This window comes from Mesoplodon densirostris, chromosome 15 (genome assembly GCF_025265405.1).
Source record: "Mesoplodon densirostris isolate mMesDen1 chromosome 15, mMesDen1 primary haplotype, whole genome shotgun sequence".
NCBI classification, from domain to species: Eukaryota; Metazoa; Chordata; class Mammalia; order Artiodactyla; family Ziphiidae; genus Mesoplodon; species Mesoplodon densirostris.
In genome coordinates, this window is record NC_082675.1 from 42,066,937 (window position 1) to 42,080,399 (window position 13,463).

Genomic DNA, 13,463 nt, shown 5'->3' on the forward strand with positions numbered 1-13,463 from the left:
AGGGTGGGGGGCTCAGTAGAGTGACAGTAGCAATGGGGACACTATCTTGCAGAAGCAAGTAGAGGACAGAGAGGGCCACGGAACATTCAAAGAGGCACGAAGGGAAACAGGAAGGCAGGAAGAGGTTCAATTAGGAGGGAATGGCCAACAGTGATAAGTAGAGAAGCAGGTAAACTACGATAAATTCTCTAAAAAAAAAACCAAAAGCATTACATCCGTCCACTAGGTCGGTAGAGACCTTAGAACAGTCAGTTGAGGTGCAGCAATAGAAGCAGAAGATCCCTTGCAGCGGTTGGAGGACGTGAATGACAAGAGAAAATAAGACTGCAACACCGAGAGGATTTTATGAAAAGGACAAGGATGAGATTGCAGCTAGAGGAAAGTGCCAGTGGAATTACGAAAAGAGAGTCTTGAGTCTGGAGTTGGGAGACCTGGATTCTCAGAGTCTCTTGTCTACCACTTATTAACTGTGTGACCTTAGACCGATCTCAATTTATGTGGGTCTGTTTTGTTTGTAAAATAAGGCAGCTTAATCAGATCATCTCCACTGTCCCTTCTAGCTTTGATTCTGTGGCACTGTACAGGCATCTAAAAACAAGGAGATAATTTGTAACCCTTGTAAGAGCAATTTCAACAGAACTGTGGAGATGATGTGAATTGAAATGTGAATATGTAATCCCTCAGAGAAATCTGGATATGAAGGATCTTAAGAAAACCATGGCAGATGGACACATGCTTCCAATATCATCATGAGACAACACTCTGAGGTCCATATAGGGCAGCACCTGACCAGGGAGCCAAGCCAGTGTCAACGAACTCCAAAAGAAGAACTAACATTTATTCAACACATAGTAAATGTCAGTAAGTCTGCGAGGTGTTTCACGTGTGGAAGAAGCTAGATGTCCAGTGTTCTTTCTCTCTCAAATTCTCTCTACCATTTATGGAATCACTGCAGATACAAATTTATATCATAGTCAACCTTTGAGGAGGAAACAGAAATGATTAGGTACCCCCAAATATTTTATTCAAAACAAAGTCTCCATGGCAAATTTAGATTAATAATTATAGAATTTTGGTACAAAGAGAACATTTTTCACAAATTCAGAAATCAACATGCAGAAGAAATGGGAGTTCAAATTCAGATCTTCTGTCTTCAATTCCAAATTTCCCCATCATATGACAGCTACCTAATATTATTCTTCTTTGATTGTCATGTGCCTAGGTTTTCATCTATTTCTTGGATTATATGGGTTTATATAGTACTTATCCTTCCCCAGATTATATCTAAATCCCTTTTAAATAGGTACTCTAGTCTCAACAGAGTAACATTCTTTTCAGTCTTTGAAAGATGCATTCCAGCATCTATCAATACCCTTATGTGACTGTAAGTCATAGCCCAGAAAAATCTAATCTGGTTCTTGACAACACCTAGGTACTCAGGTTTTATTCTCTTCTTTTCTCTTCTGAAGCCTCAATCCTCAGCAAGAAGAAGAGATGAAAATACCACCTACATTGTTAAGTCCTGCAGTTCCTACCTAGGACATCTAAGTCAATGGACATACATGTGATACTTCTTTTTTGTGATAAAGTTTAGTCCCACATGGCATGCCTGTCTTTTGGCAAAGTCTTATGTAATAACTTTGCCTTTACTTCCACTGGTGAAAAATTTACACAATACTCACAATGAGAGGTCATAGAAGCTTAACTTGGCTAACAAAAAATGGGAACAAATTAATATTTATTATATGTCTTTTTCTTGCCGATGCATTCTTTTTAGGCTCCTTTTCGTAAAACTTTACATATGTTTAGATAATTTTCTATGTCAAGTCCAAATAGTATGGTCTACTTTACATTTTTTATGGCAGAGAGTATCAGAAAGGAAGTGGGCACATAAAATTTTATGACAAATAGTATAATAAAGAAAAAATAGTAACAATGGTGAAAATGTTGAATAGATTAGTGTACTGTTAAGGCACAAAGAAAAATGTACAACTGAATCTTAATATCTGGTCAATTAAGGACACTGCTACAAGTTACTAATCAGATTTAATAAGGAGGTACTCTTTTGCATGGAGTCATTTTTAACCCTCAGTAGCAGGTGCTTAAAAAACACTATTCTAAGAATTAAAATTAAAAAGTACTTTAAAGTACTTTATATATCATTTTATGTAAGTGAAGCATATAGTTAAGCTTTATAAATTATCATTAAGATTTTAGGTATAATTGAAGACTTGACCATCCCTTAAAGATAAATTTTCCTAATCAACTCTAACTAAATTAACAGATAAAGACTAATCATATGTCCTCCTTCATTTTTAAAATATTTCACCTCAAATGGTGTTATAATATAGAGCAATTTAGAAATATCAGAAAATCTAAACCATGAACAGATAAGAAGAAACAGGCATTTGTCTCTCCATAAACAATCTACTATGACACAAAAGCTAGATTTTGCTTGATTTTAAATGCACACATACCACCACAGTCACACACACACACACACACACACACACACATTCATTTTAAACACCTTTTATATACTATTTAAATTAAACCTGAATATAAAAACTCTTCTATATATGTTAAGCATAACAAGAAAAAAGAGAGGAATAATTTTCTGCATAAACTTTTTCAGAATTCTTGTTCAAAAGCATTTAAAAATAAAACATTTGGGGGAGATTTGGGGAAATCTGAATATAGACTTATAGATGATAGTATGGATTTCTTTAATTTCTTTAGCTGATTTCAATAATTGCCTGAGCTAATGATATTGTGGTTAAATAGGAAAATGCCCTTTTTCTTAGGAGATATGTTATCTACAACTTACTTTCATGTAGCTCAGGTTAATTAAAAAGGTTGCAAAGAGAGAGAAAAATGTTCATATCTGATAAACTTGTGACATGGATACACGGACACATACATATGTTCACTGTGTTATTCCTTTAACTTTTCTATAAGTTTAAACATTTTTGAGATAAAAAGTTGGAAGAAGGGCTTCCCTGGTGGCACAGTGGTTGAGAGTCTGCCTGCCGATGCAGGGGACACGGGTTCGTGCCCCGGTCTGGGAAGATCCCACATGCCGCGGAGCGGCTGGGCCCGTGAGCCATGGCCGCTGACCCTGCGCGTCCGGAGCCTGTGCTCCGCAATGGGAGAGGCCACAACAGTGAGAGGCCCGTGTACCGCCAAAAAAAAAAAAAAAAAAAAGTTGGAAAAAGTAATTCATTTCATATGATTACAACTAGAAATATTTGTTTCAAAAGAAATGATTTGATCCAACACATGAGTCATGAACCATTATCAAAACAACATTCTTCCAGTTTGAAAGGATTTCGTTTATTTAGATGAGAGAAAGGTGCGGATTTACTTGAGGAGGAGAGAAGGGAAGGCAGCTTCAAAGTTTGGGAGTTTGCCTGTCACACAGATGCACATTTCAGGAGGATGGGCTCTGCGTTGTCTTCTCAGCTTTCCCCTACCAGCTGAGTGATAGCTATCTGCAGGGAGATGCAGGGGGACCTTGGAGAGGGTGTGAGTGCAGAGACAAGATAAGGAAAAGGCAGTGACCCCAGACTGAAGGGAGATAGGTCTCCCTGGGGTTTTCATTTGGATGGATCTCCAGATAGGGGCAGGCAGGGAAGGGGAGAGAGCTATTAGAAACCAGGTGATAAAGCATAAAGAAATTATAATAAAATGAGCCATCCTCTGCTCAGCTTCAAGGAATGATGACTTACAAAACTATTTCACTGTAAATGAACTTGTTTTTCAGGCTCATTACGGGAAAAAAGACATGAAACGACTCTTCAACTAAGAAAAAAACCAAAACATGTTCACTTTGAAACCCAAACCCAGAGAGCAAAGACTTGGGGAGAGTGCCTTTAAAACGAATGTTGACCGTGTGGTGCTTAATAAATGTAGGGGCTTTGAAAAAATCCTGTTGTGAGAAACATCTTCCTCACTACCCAGAAGACAAAGAGAAACAGTGAGTGTTGACAACACGGTATTAAAAAGCCACCCCTACCCAATTTGTTATCCACAAATATACATATATATTCTTTTTAATTTACTCTAAGCCACAGTGTTGGCTCATAGCATCTTACTTTTATGTCATTATCTCTCTGCCATACACACAAGTCATAGCTGGGGATTTCAACTCGCAGTGAAGCTACACTGAGATTCCAGATCTCAGGTAGTGCTGGCATGAGTGCAGGTCTCTTCAGTCATAGAGAAGACAATATCCTAGGGAGTCTGGAATTAGTCCTATTTTGCACCATTCAAGCCAAAATGCTGCTTATCAAGAGGCAAGTAATTGCTAGCTATTGGCTATGGGGAAAAAACACCACTGCATTTTGATCCAAGCATCTCTCGGCACCTGACAATAAATAAAGCTGAGCAAAGTGTAAACGTAAAGTGGAGACAGATTCTCGAGGAGGTTAAAGAGCAAACATTAAAAAGGCGAGTTTACCTCATCCGACTGGGAGGGGCTGATTCTGGGCATGGGCGATACTTGCGGCGTTTTCAACTGTGTGCTGTTGCCGTCTGGCACCAGCTCTCGGTGGACCGTTTGGATGTGGTTCTGGAGTTCACTTTCAGACTCAAACTTAACGTTGCAGCTGGAACAGCGCGTCTTCAGCGCCCCGGCCTTGCCCTTACCCTCCATGGCACTCAGGTTCTCATTCTGGCCCAGGCCTGGTCTACTCGTGCCGGGAGGGATGCTGATGCCCGGGCTGCCGCTCTTACTGAGATTCACGCAGCCGGCACACAGACCATATGGCAGGCCGTTGATGTCAAGTTTCACCAGATCTTGCTTGGAACGGAATTCCTTGAGGCAGGACGCGCACTTGTACAGTTTGGGGACGTGCTGGCCACGCCCCGTGGTCTGGACCGCAGACCCGTTGCCTGTCTTTTGCATGTGGAACGTCCCGTGGATTTTGAGTTCTAAGGTGGAGGTCACCGTCTGCATGCAGACCACACAGCGAAATCCCGTCAGGGAATTCCTCAGGTCGGGGTGCATCTGGCAATGCTCTAGAAACTCCTCTTCGCTCTGCAGCGGCATCTTGCAGATGCGGCAGTTTCCGGTATCGAGGCTCTTACTGTGCGTGACTTTGTGTTCGGTCAGAGTCAAGAGGGAGGGGAAGCGCTCCCCACAGATGGGGCACATGTAGTGTTTGACGGGGCCCAGGTGGGTCTGCATGTGTTCCCGGAGGCCGTTTTCCGAGAAGAAGGTTCGAGAGCACACGTTGCACTTGTAGTTGCCTTTGATGAGCTCGGCTTTCTTCTTCACGATGGCACTCTCCCCAGGCCGGATGTTGTGGTCCCGCAGCTGGTGGTTCTGCAGCAGGGTCTCCATGGTGTAGGCCGCCCCGCAGATGTCGCAGCCGTACATGGGCTCCGAGGTGTCCACGTCCTCCTCGCTCCCGTCGTGGCTGTTGTGCGACTCCTGGCTGTTGGTCAGCAGGGTCTGCAGCTCCACCTCCTCCTTCTGTGCCTGCTCCGAGGCCCCGTTGGCGCCGCAGTTGGGCGTCTTGGCGTCGAACACGCAGTGCTTCTCCCGCAGGTGCTTCTCCAGCAGGATAATGGCGTGGAAGGCTTTGCTGCAGAACTTGCAGTTGTACTTCTTGCTGTGGGTGGTGATGTGGCACTGCAGCTCCACCTCGGTGCCGAAGGACTCGCCGCAGAAGATGCACTTGTGCACTTTGCCCTGGTTCTCCAGGTGGTTGTGCTTCACGTGCAGCTGCAGGTCTGTCTCGTTGCGGAAGTCCCAGTTGCAGGACGTGCAGCGGTAGACCTTCTTCTCGTTACTGTGCTTCACGGCCAAGTGGAGCTGAATGGAGACCTTCGAGTCGAAAACCTCTTGACACAGGGTGCAGCGGAAGAAGACGAAGGTGTGCATGTCCAGCAGGTGTTTCTGAAGGTCGTCCACCGACGTGAACTGCTTGTCACAACTCTCGCAGATGTAGTACGTGGAGGTGATCATAAAATGAATGGTGACGTGCTTCAGCAGGGATTCTTGGTTGGGGAACTCCTTGTTGCACTGAGGACAGGTCAGTTTCGGAAGCACGGTGTCGAGATGAGTTTTCAGGTGAGTCTGAAAGCCGTCCAGGGACGTGTACTTAGCACCACACTGATTACAGATATACTCTCCCACCGGCCGCGCAGGCGCACCTCCGACGGCCTGCATCATCTTAAGAGATGTCTGCTCTATGGCCACAGGAGAGAGGGGGCTCAAGGCCCTGGATTTCTTCCCGTTGTGAATATAATTCAGGGCCAAGGGAATGTTTTTATGATTCTCTTTGATGTGCTTGTTCAGTTTAAGAACGCTGTTGAATATTGGAGAATTCGTACAATAGGAACAAGAATAGACTTCTACGACTGGTTCTTTTGGAGTCCCGAGCACTGGAGACCCAAATCGGGAGCCACTGAGGTCGCAGTGGACCTGCCTTATATGCTCTTCGAGGGAAGAGTCAGTGAGGAACCCCATGTAGCAATGGGGACAGAAAAAAGCGTTGCTGTCCTTAGCCGCAGGGTTGGCAAATCCGTGAGAACATCGGATGTGTTCCTGAAGGGTGTTGAGGTCATTGACAACTTCGGAGCAGAAGTTGCACTGGTAGACTATGGCAGGCATGGCAGAAACGATCAGACCTGGGTCCTGAGCTTCGTGCACTTGCTTAAGGTGTTCATTGAGGTTATAGAGGGAGGGCAGTACCTCCAAGCAATACTGACAAATGTGGGCCTGCTCTGGCTTATCTAAATGCATAGTTTTCAGGTGAATCTGCAGAACCGCCAGACTCGAAAACAACTGCTTGTTGCAGTAAATACAGCTGTAGGTGACTTTTGCCTGTTTACTTGAGGGGACGGTCATGTCCGGGGTTTGCTGAGAGGCCCGCTTCCTCCCTCGACTCTTGGGGATTGGCGGGGCGGCTTCCACCATGGTCGAGCTGTCCACTGAGAGGTTGGAGTCCGGAGTTGTGCTGGACACGGAGGTGTAGCCCACCGTGACCAGGGAAGGGCTGTTGCTGTGGTTGCATGACTCCGGTTGCTGGTGACTGTCCATGTGGCTGTACAGTTCCTCGACGGTGTGGAAGCTCTCAGAGCAGATGGTGCAGGAGTTCTTCTTCTCCCCGCCGTGCATCTGCTCCATGTGGTTCATCAGGGAGGTCTCCTCCACAAAGAGCTCGTGGCAGTAGACACACTGGAGGGCCGCCCGGTCCTCGTTCGGGGAGCACTCAGGGTGGCACTCTGCAATGTGCTTCTGGAGGTCTTCCGGGAAGTCAAAGCCTTCCTCGCACTGACTGCACTTCTGAGTGTCCTTCATCTTCCAGTCCTCCATCCTGGAACCGGACTGGGAGCCGTCCTTGTTCCTTTCGTGAACCTGCATGTGTCCGTGTAAGGAACTAGAGGACAGGAACCCACGGCGACAAATGGCACATTTATATGGCTTGTTGGACGTGTGAGTCTTTAAGTGGATCTTCAGGTGATCACTTCTGGAGAACGCGGCATCGCATTCGCTGCAGTGGTACTTCTTGTCCCCGGTGTGGAGTTTGATGTGGCGATCTCGGCTCCGCTTGTGTTTGAACAGCCTACTGCAGTAAGTGCATTTGAAAGGCAGCTTGTCGCTGTGACTCTGCTCATGGTGCTTTAGGTAGCTGAGACGGCTGAACGACTTGTCACAGAATTGGCATGGATAAGGGAGTCCAGGGCCACCTTCTTCCTCTCCAAAATCGCAACCTTCTCCGTGGCTGGGGGAAGTCTGGTCCTTGCTCGAGGGTGAGGAAGCTGGCCAGGAGCAAGTGGGGTCATCTTCCACATCCACTCCATCTGCAACAAAGAGCATCGGAACATTTCATTTTCCGTGTTGAGAGTTCAAGAGTGAGTTTACTGTACCACTGTGAGCGTACTGTACACAGGGTGGGACCAACGAGAACCTTTCAGGAAAAAAAAAAAAAAAAAAGGAGAGAATATTTGAGCGGAACACTTTCAAATCTGAGCCCCAAGCTTTTATTCTACATTTACTTTTCACTGAATTGTAAAATATAAAAAGATATTAAATAGTTCTGTGCCTAAATTACCCTTTTATTACTTTTTATCATTCTTCTTTAGAAGCAAGGTATGTATTATGCATTGACAATTTTATTAAAATGCAGATTTTAATATATTTAATGTTTCTTTTGTGTTCATTCTAAAATGATTTGCATATTATGTGAGCATCTGAAGGACCAAATGAAAAGAGGAAATATTACAGGAATGATTTAAAATTAATGCAGTCAACCCATATGTCTAATATTTAATAAAATATTCCCTCTGAATTTTGCTTGTTTTTATATAAAAAGGCAATTCTGAAGACCAAAATCTTTTATGGGGTTCTTATTGATACAGACCTTATTGCATGCAGCAAAAAAATATTAAAAAGTAAGCACATGAAAGAAGACAGAAAACACAATAATAATTATGTCTTGTGTAATAAAAGACCACCAGGATTTCTTCAATAACTGTAAGATTCGAATAGCATAGGCCAGAAAATGGATTATTAGATGTTAGAAGGGTACTGCTAGATATTACATGTAGCTAGGATCAGCCAGGATCAAGAAAAAAATGAGTTTCACAAGGGCCAGATTGTAATAGTGTATTTTGTTTGGAAAGTTCAAGAGGTGGCCCACCATTTCTTCCTTTTGCAAAAAGCTTCAGCAGCATGAACTTCCTTAGCCAAACAGGACCTGCACTTTGAGGTGAGCAGAGACAAAGCAACTTGTGAAAAACTGGAAACAGGAAAAGTGATAAATGATTATGCTAAATGCTGAAAGATTTATGGGTAACAAAGAGAAGACAAACAAGCCTGAAAGCCAGATATAACCTTAGCAAGTTATCCATAAAGTAACTCTACTTTATATTAGGTGGTTTTTTAACCACGTTTGTAGCTAGTGTACACTCTTACTTCTGTCACTTTCTTAATATTCAAGTAGAAAATGAGACCTTCTCAAGTAGGTTGTAAAACCTCTTTCTGGCTTTTCAAAACAATCTATCATTCAAGATCGGAAGACATTGTAAAAGCTTTTCACTCTCCAAAGAAGCAAGATTTTTCATAAAGGCAGACAAGTAAAGACCATGGAGTGTGCCTGGTGGAGACAGTGATTCTATTAGAATAATAGGTTCAATTAGAATATTATTGGGGTATTCTAATAAGATGCAATTAGAATATGATCAAATACATTTTAAAATTCTTCAAAGCTAAAGTTCACTAGCAAGCTATATTATTAACATAAAAGTAGAAACTGGCAAGCATTATGTAAACAAATTCCACGTCTGCTTTCTTTAAGGTAACAAGATTTTACTAGATTATCAACCTCTTGCTTATCCACAGGAAACAGATGAGGATCATTCCTTTCCTGCATCTAGAAACTGATGACAACACCATCTCACTATCAATGCCAGATGGCAACCATCTAACTCTGAGAAAACAACCAAACACCATTCCTGGATCCCTGCCCACTGCAACAGAGCTTCGCAATACAAGTTGAAAACCACATGATTTTGCATCCTCATTTATATACGTCTATAATCTAACATGTTTCCAGCATAAGAAAGAGTCTGACAATTGCGGGTGTGATTTCAATTTAAAGGTGAATGCACATAAAGAATATATGCAGATAAACTCATCACCCAACATACAGAGAAACAATTTTGAAAAATTAAAAACAAAAACAACTTCAATGATGGTCTAGCTTTTCCCTTAAAAAACATAAGCCACCTAAAGCTGGTAGCCCTAAAACAAACCAAAGTTTTGAAATATTTCCCCTCATTAAAAAGTTTACTCTTCATTAAATTTGCTCAGCATTCTAGGAAGAAAATCTACCACTTTTCACACATTCCTTGTTTAGGCTTACATCCTGTTGTTTCACTTAAAAATATTTTCAAACACATCATCTCATTTGTACAGTTGGGGAAAACACTGAATCAGAATTTGTCATGCATCTAGACTGAAAGAATAGAACTATTGAGCCTGAAAATTTAGCAAGTGAATTTATTATTAAATTGCAGATTATGCCCAGGCATGAGATATTATTATACAAATGCACAGAGAATTATAGAGCAATAGACCATTATAAACATGACACCATGCTTAAATCAGGTTCTTGTCTGTGGGCCATGCCCGACTATACCTCTTACATAACTGTTCTCCTAAGCTTATAAATTTCAAATATAGTCAAGTGAGCTGAGGGTCAGGATCAAGTTTTTACTCGAACCAAGATTCAAGGGGGGCTTCCCTGGTGGCGCAGTGGTTGAGAGTCCGCCTGCCGATGCAGGGGACACGGGTTCGTGCCCCGGTCCGGGAAGATCCCACATGCCACAGAGCAGCTGGGCCCGTGAGCCATGGCCGCTGAGCCTGCGTGTCCGGAGCCTGTGCTCCGCAACGGGAGAGGCCACAACAGTGAGAGGCCCGCATACCGAAAAAAAAAAAAAATTCAAGGGAACTAGAAACCTCTTCACTCTCTCTCCTGCCCCTATCACTTGGTCTTGGGAAAAAGAGGACGTGATAATCAAAGATGATGTGTCTTTGTAACTGACATACACGGAAATCACCTACCGGCTTCCTAAGGCTTAGGCTGAGGGACTGAGGACACTCAGCAGAAGTAAAAAGTTTGAGCAGGGAATGCTACTTTTAGAAAAATAAGCAAAGGTTTCACGAAAGGCTGATTTCTGTTTTAAAATCTAAATTGTAAAACGCTCATTTGCTAGTGTTGTAAGTGGGCCTTTTCTCCCTGGGATGCACAAGGAACTCACTGACAAGACTCCCAGGGGTGTTGATCCATGCTCTAAGGGTATCAGAATCTCCCCAGACTTTTGTGGTGTGGTGGGGTTGCCAACATTCTCCGAGGTCTACCTAAGTCTTTGAAAGCTACTCGTCCCCATTACCTTAAGCTTTCTGGCATTCACAGCACAAACTATGTTCAAATGGCTAATACAGACTTAAACAATTTCAATTTCTTTTTTTCATCTGGAAGAAAGTATGGAGGATTCTATCAACTCCCCCGTTACTGAGTCAACGTGGACTTTTTTATCCTTCGACACTCACTAAGTGCTACTTCTTACAGAAGTGTGTTTCTGTGTTATGGCACGTTTTCTGCATTTCAGTGTGAAGTACTTAACATGTCCATGTTAAATTTTAATTTTTTTGGAATCAGTCACTTCACACTAGCTGACTCTCAGAGAGTTATAGCTCTTACAACGGGAAGAAGAAGAAGAAAAAACAACAACAACAAAAAAAAACTTTGCTGGAAACCAGCTCCGTGGCCTAAAAGTCTATTTAAAGATGCAAATGTGTGTGCATAGTTAGTGCAGATGTTTTTCTACAGCGACTGTACTTGCTGAGTTTCACCATTTCCATAAAGCACATTAAAACAAGTGTGTGAACACTCGGAGATGAAAGTCTCGAACACTCCTGAGACTTTCAGTGGAAAGGAGAGCCGCCTGACTTTTCTCCAAGCAGACAGGAATGCCCATGATTCAGCAGCCTGAGTAAATAAAAGAGGTCCTTATTTCCTAATTTTGCTGGCTGGCCACACTGCAGCAGCCTCTGTGCTCCTGCCAAAGGGGATGCAGAACTGGAACTACACCCAGCTGCTGAAGGCCTGTCTTTGTTAGCCAGCCAGGCTTTCCCGACCATCTTCTGGCAACAGAACTGCCATATCCTGCAAGGAAGACCTCCATCTCAGGCTTGATGGTTCTCTAGTCTGCCTGAAAGGACGAAACAACAGATTTTGCTGGGTCTACGTTGGAGGATGACAGCTGGAAACTCAGTTAGCGGCAGAGCAACACCTGTTCGGTCATATTTATGGGGGAAAGTGCTCACTAACAGAAAAGTGAAGTCATACTAGAAGGAGGGATTGTGCAGAAAAAAAAAAGACACCAGAGCACAAAGTACCTCTGTGACATGAGCCATCGCCCCTCATGTACCAACCTTGGAGGAGAGAGCAAAGATTGGCTGTGATTTTACCCTGGCTACTGGGGGATGGACAGACGAACACTCCCTGGGAAGGGCTGCTGGGCTGCCAAATGGGGGGCTGATAATGTCCATCCACAGCCTGTCATTGTGGAAGAAAAATGCTGAGGGTCTGGCCATTCTTTGGCTCTCAAATCCAACTGAAGTAGCCAATAAAAAAATAAGGTCAAAGAAGGAGGAAGAGAAGATGCACTGGAAGGTTTGGGGTGATGCTAAAGCTTTTTATTTTTGGACCATAAAGCATGTCTTAGTCTTAGGGTAAAGTACACGCTTCTGGAGGGCAGGGACCAAGCCTAATTTTAGAATGCTGACTCCAACAATATGGGCAATCCTGAAATTATTAAGGAGAAGGTCAAGTAACAAAGTGGATTGACTCACTGTACATGTTAAAGAAGTGATCCAAATCTCTGAAGTTATGGAAACTTCCAATACATTTAGTTCTTCATAGGGCTGGGCCCACGAGAAGCTGGCTTACTGATGTCCTTTTGCTACCTGAGCTCATTCATTGTAAAGGCAGAGTACTCACTAAACCGCCCTTGGGGACTCAGTATCATGTGTGTGCAAGTGCCACACAGCAAGATTTCTTTAACAGGGACAGGATTTACATCATTGGTTACTTTTCAAGTGAGGAAAAGAAGCCCGAATACTGATAGCTCTGGTACCTCTCTTTTCGAAGAGCAATAACTCAGAATGAGAACGAAAAGTCAGGAGTCCGGAGTTTTATTTCTAGCTTCATAACTGACTTAGAGAGTGACGTGGCCAAGTCATTTAATCTGCCCCTACCTAGGTATTTCACCTGCAATATGAAGATAATAATTCTTGCTACTTACCCTCTGGGGTGTTACAAAGATTAGTGAATATTTCTAGGGCACCTACCATCGCTGAAGGAAAAGGTGCATATGTAAACAAAAAGACTTATATGTGTTGCATGTATTTACGTTTTCACATGTAAGCTTCTTAATGTGTACAGTATAAACATATTTTAACATTTTCTTTTCTTTAATTGAACCACTGGAATATCAGCTTTAGGGACTGGCCCAGATAGTGCCTTAAGCATTCACAGTTGTATATTCAGCCACCAAGAAAATAAAATATAAATTGTTGGTGATATCTAAAAGTTAATGGACCATAAATCCAAGTATTAAATTATTATACATATGATATAATCTTGGGCCTTTACAGACAGATAACCTTGGAACAAGTATTTTGCTATGTAATTCCAAAGCCAAGTGTGGACTTTGGAAATTACCTCTCTTATCCTTAAAACACTAGCAGTACAATCACTGCATTATTTAACATCAAAATAAGTTCATTTAGTAGATGATTTTTTTAAGCATAGGACAGTAGGTGAAAGCATGAGACCAAACCAAATTTCCAGGTTATTTCCTCCATTGGCTGAAAATGGTTCTTTCTCTCTACCAGCATGCTCTAGGAACAGTTCTGAACTTTCATACTAGAGTTCATAGTCCTT

General features: G+C 42.8%; 1 protein-coding gene across 9 annotated transcripts in view; it reads right to left on the bottom strand.

The window, feature by feature from the left end:
• Positions 1 to 13,463, bottom strand: part of ZNF521 (zinc finger protein 521) — a 289,007-nt gene that overhangs the window by 160,328 nt on the left and 115,216 nt on the right. For all 9 annotated transcript variants that reach the window (XM_060119104.1, XM_060119098.1, XM_060119096.1 and 6 more), the window contains one exon: positions 4,460 to 7,812. In XM_060119104.1, coding sequence (XP_059975087.1) covers positions 4,460 to 7,372 — 2,913 coding nt within the window. In that variant the 5' untranslated portion in view covers positions 7,373 to 7,812. The remainder of the gene's footprint in view (positions 1 to 4,459; positions 7,813 to 13,463) is intronic.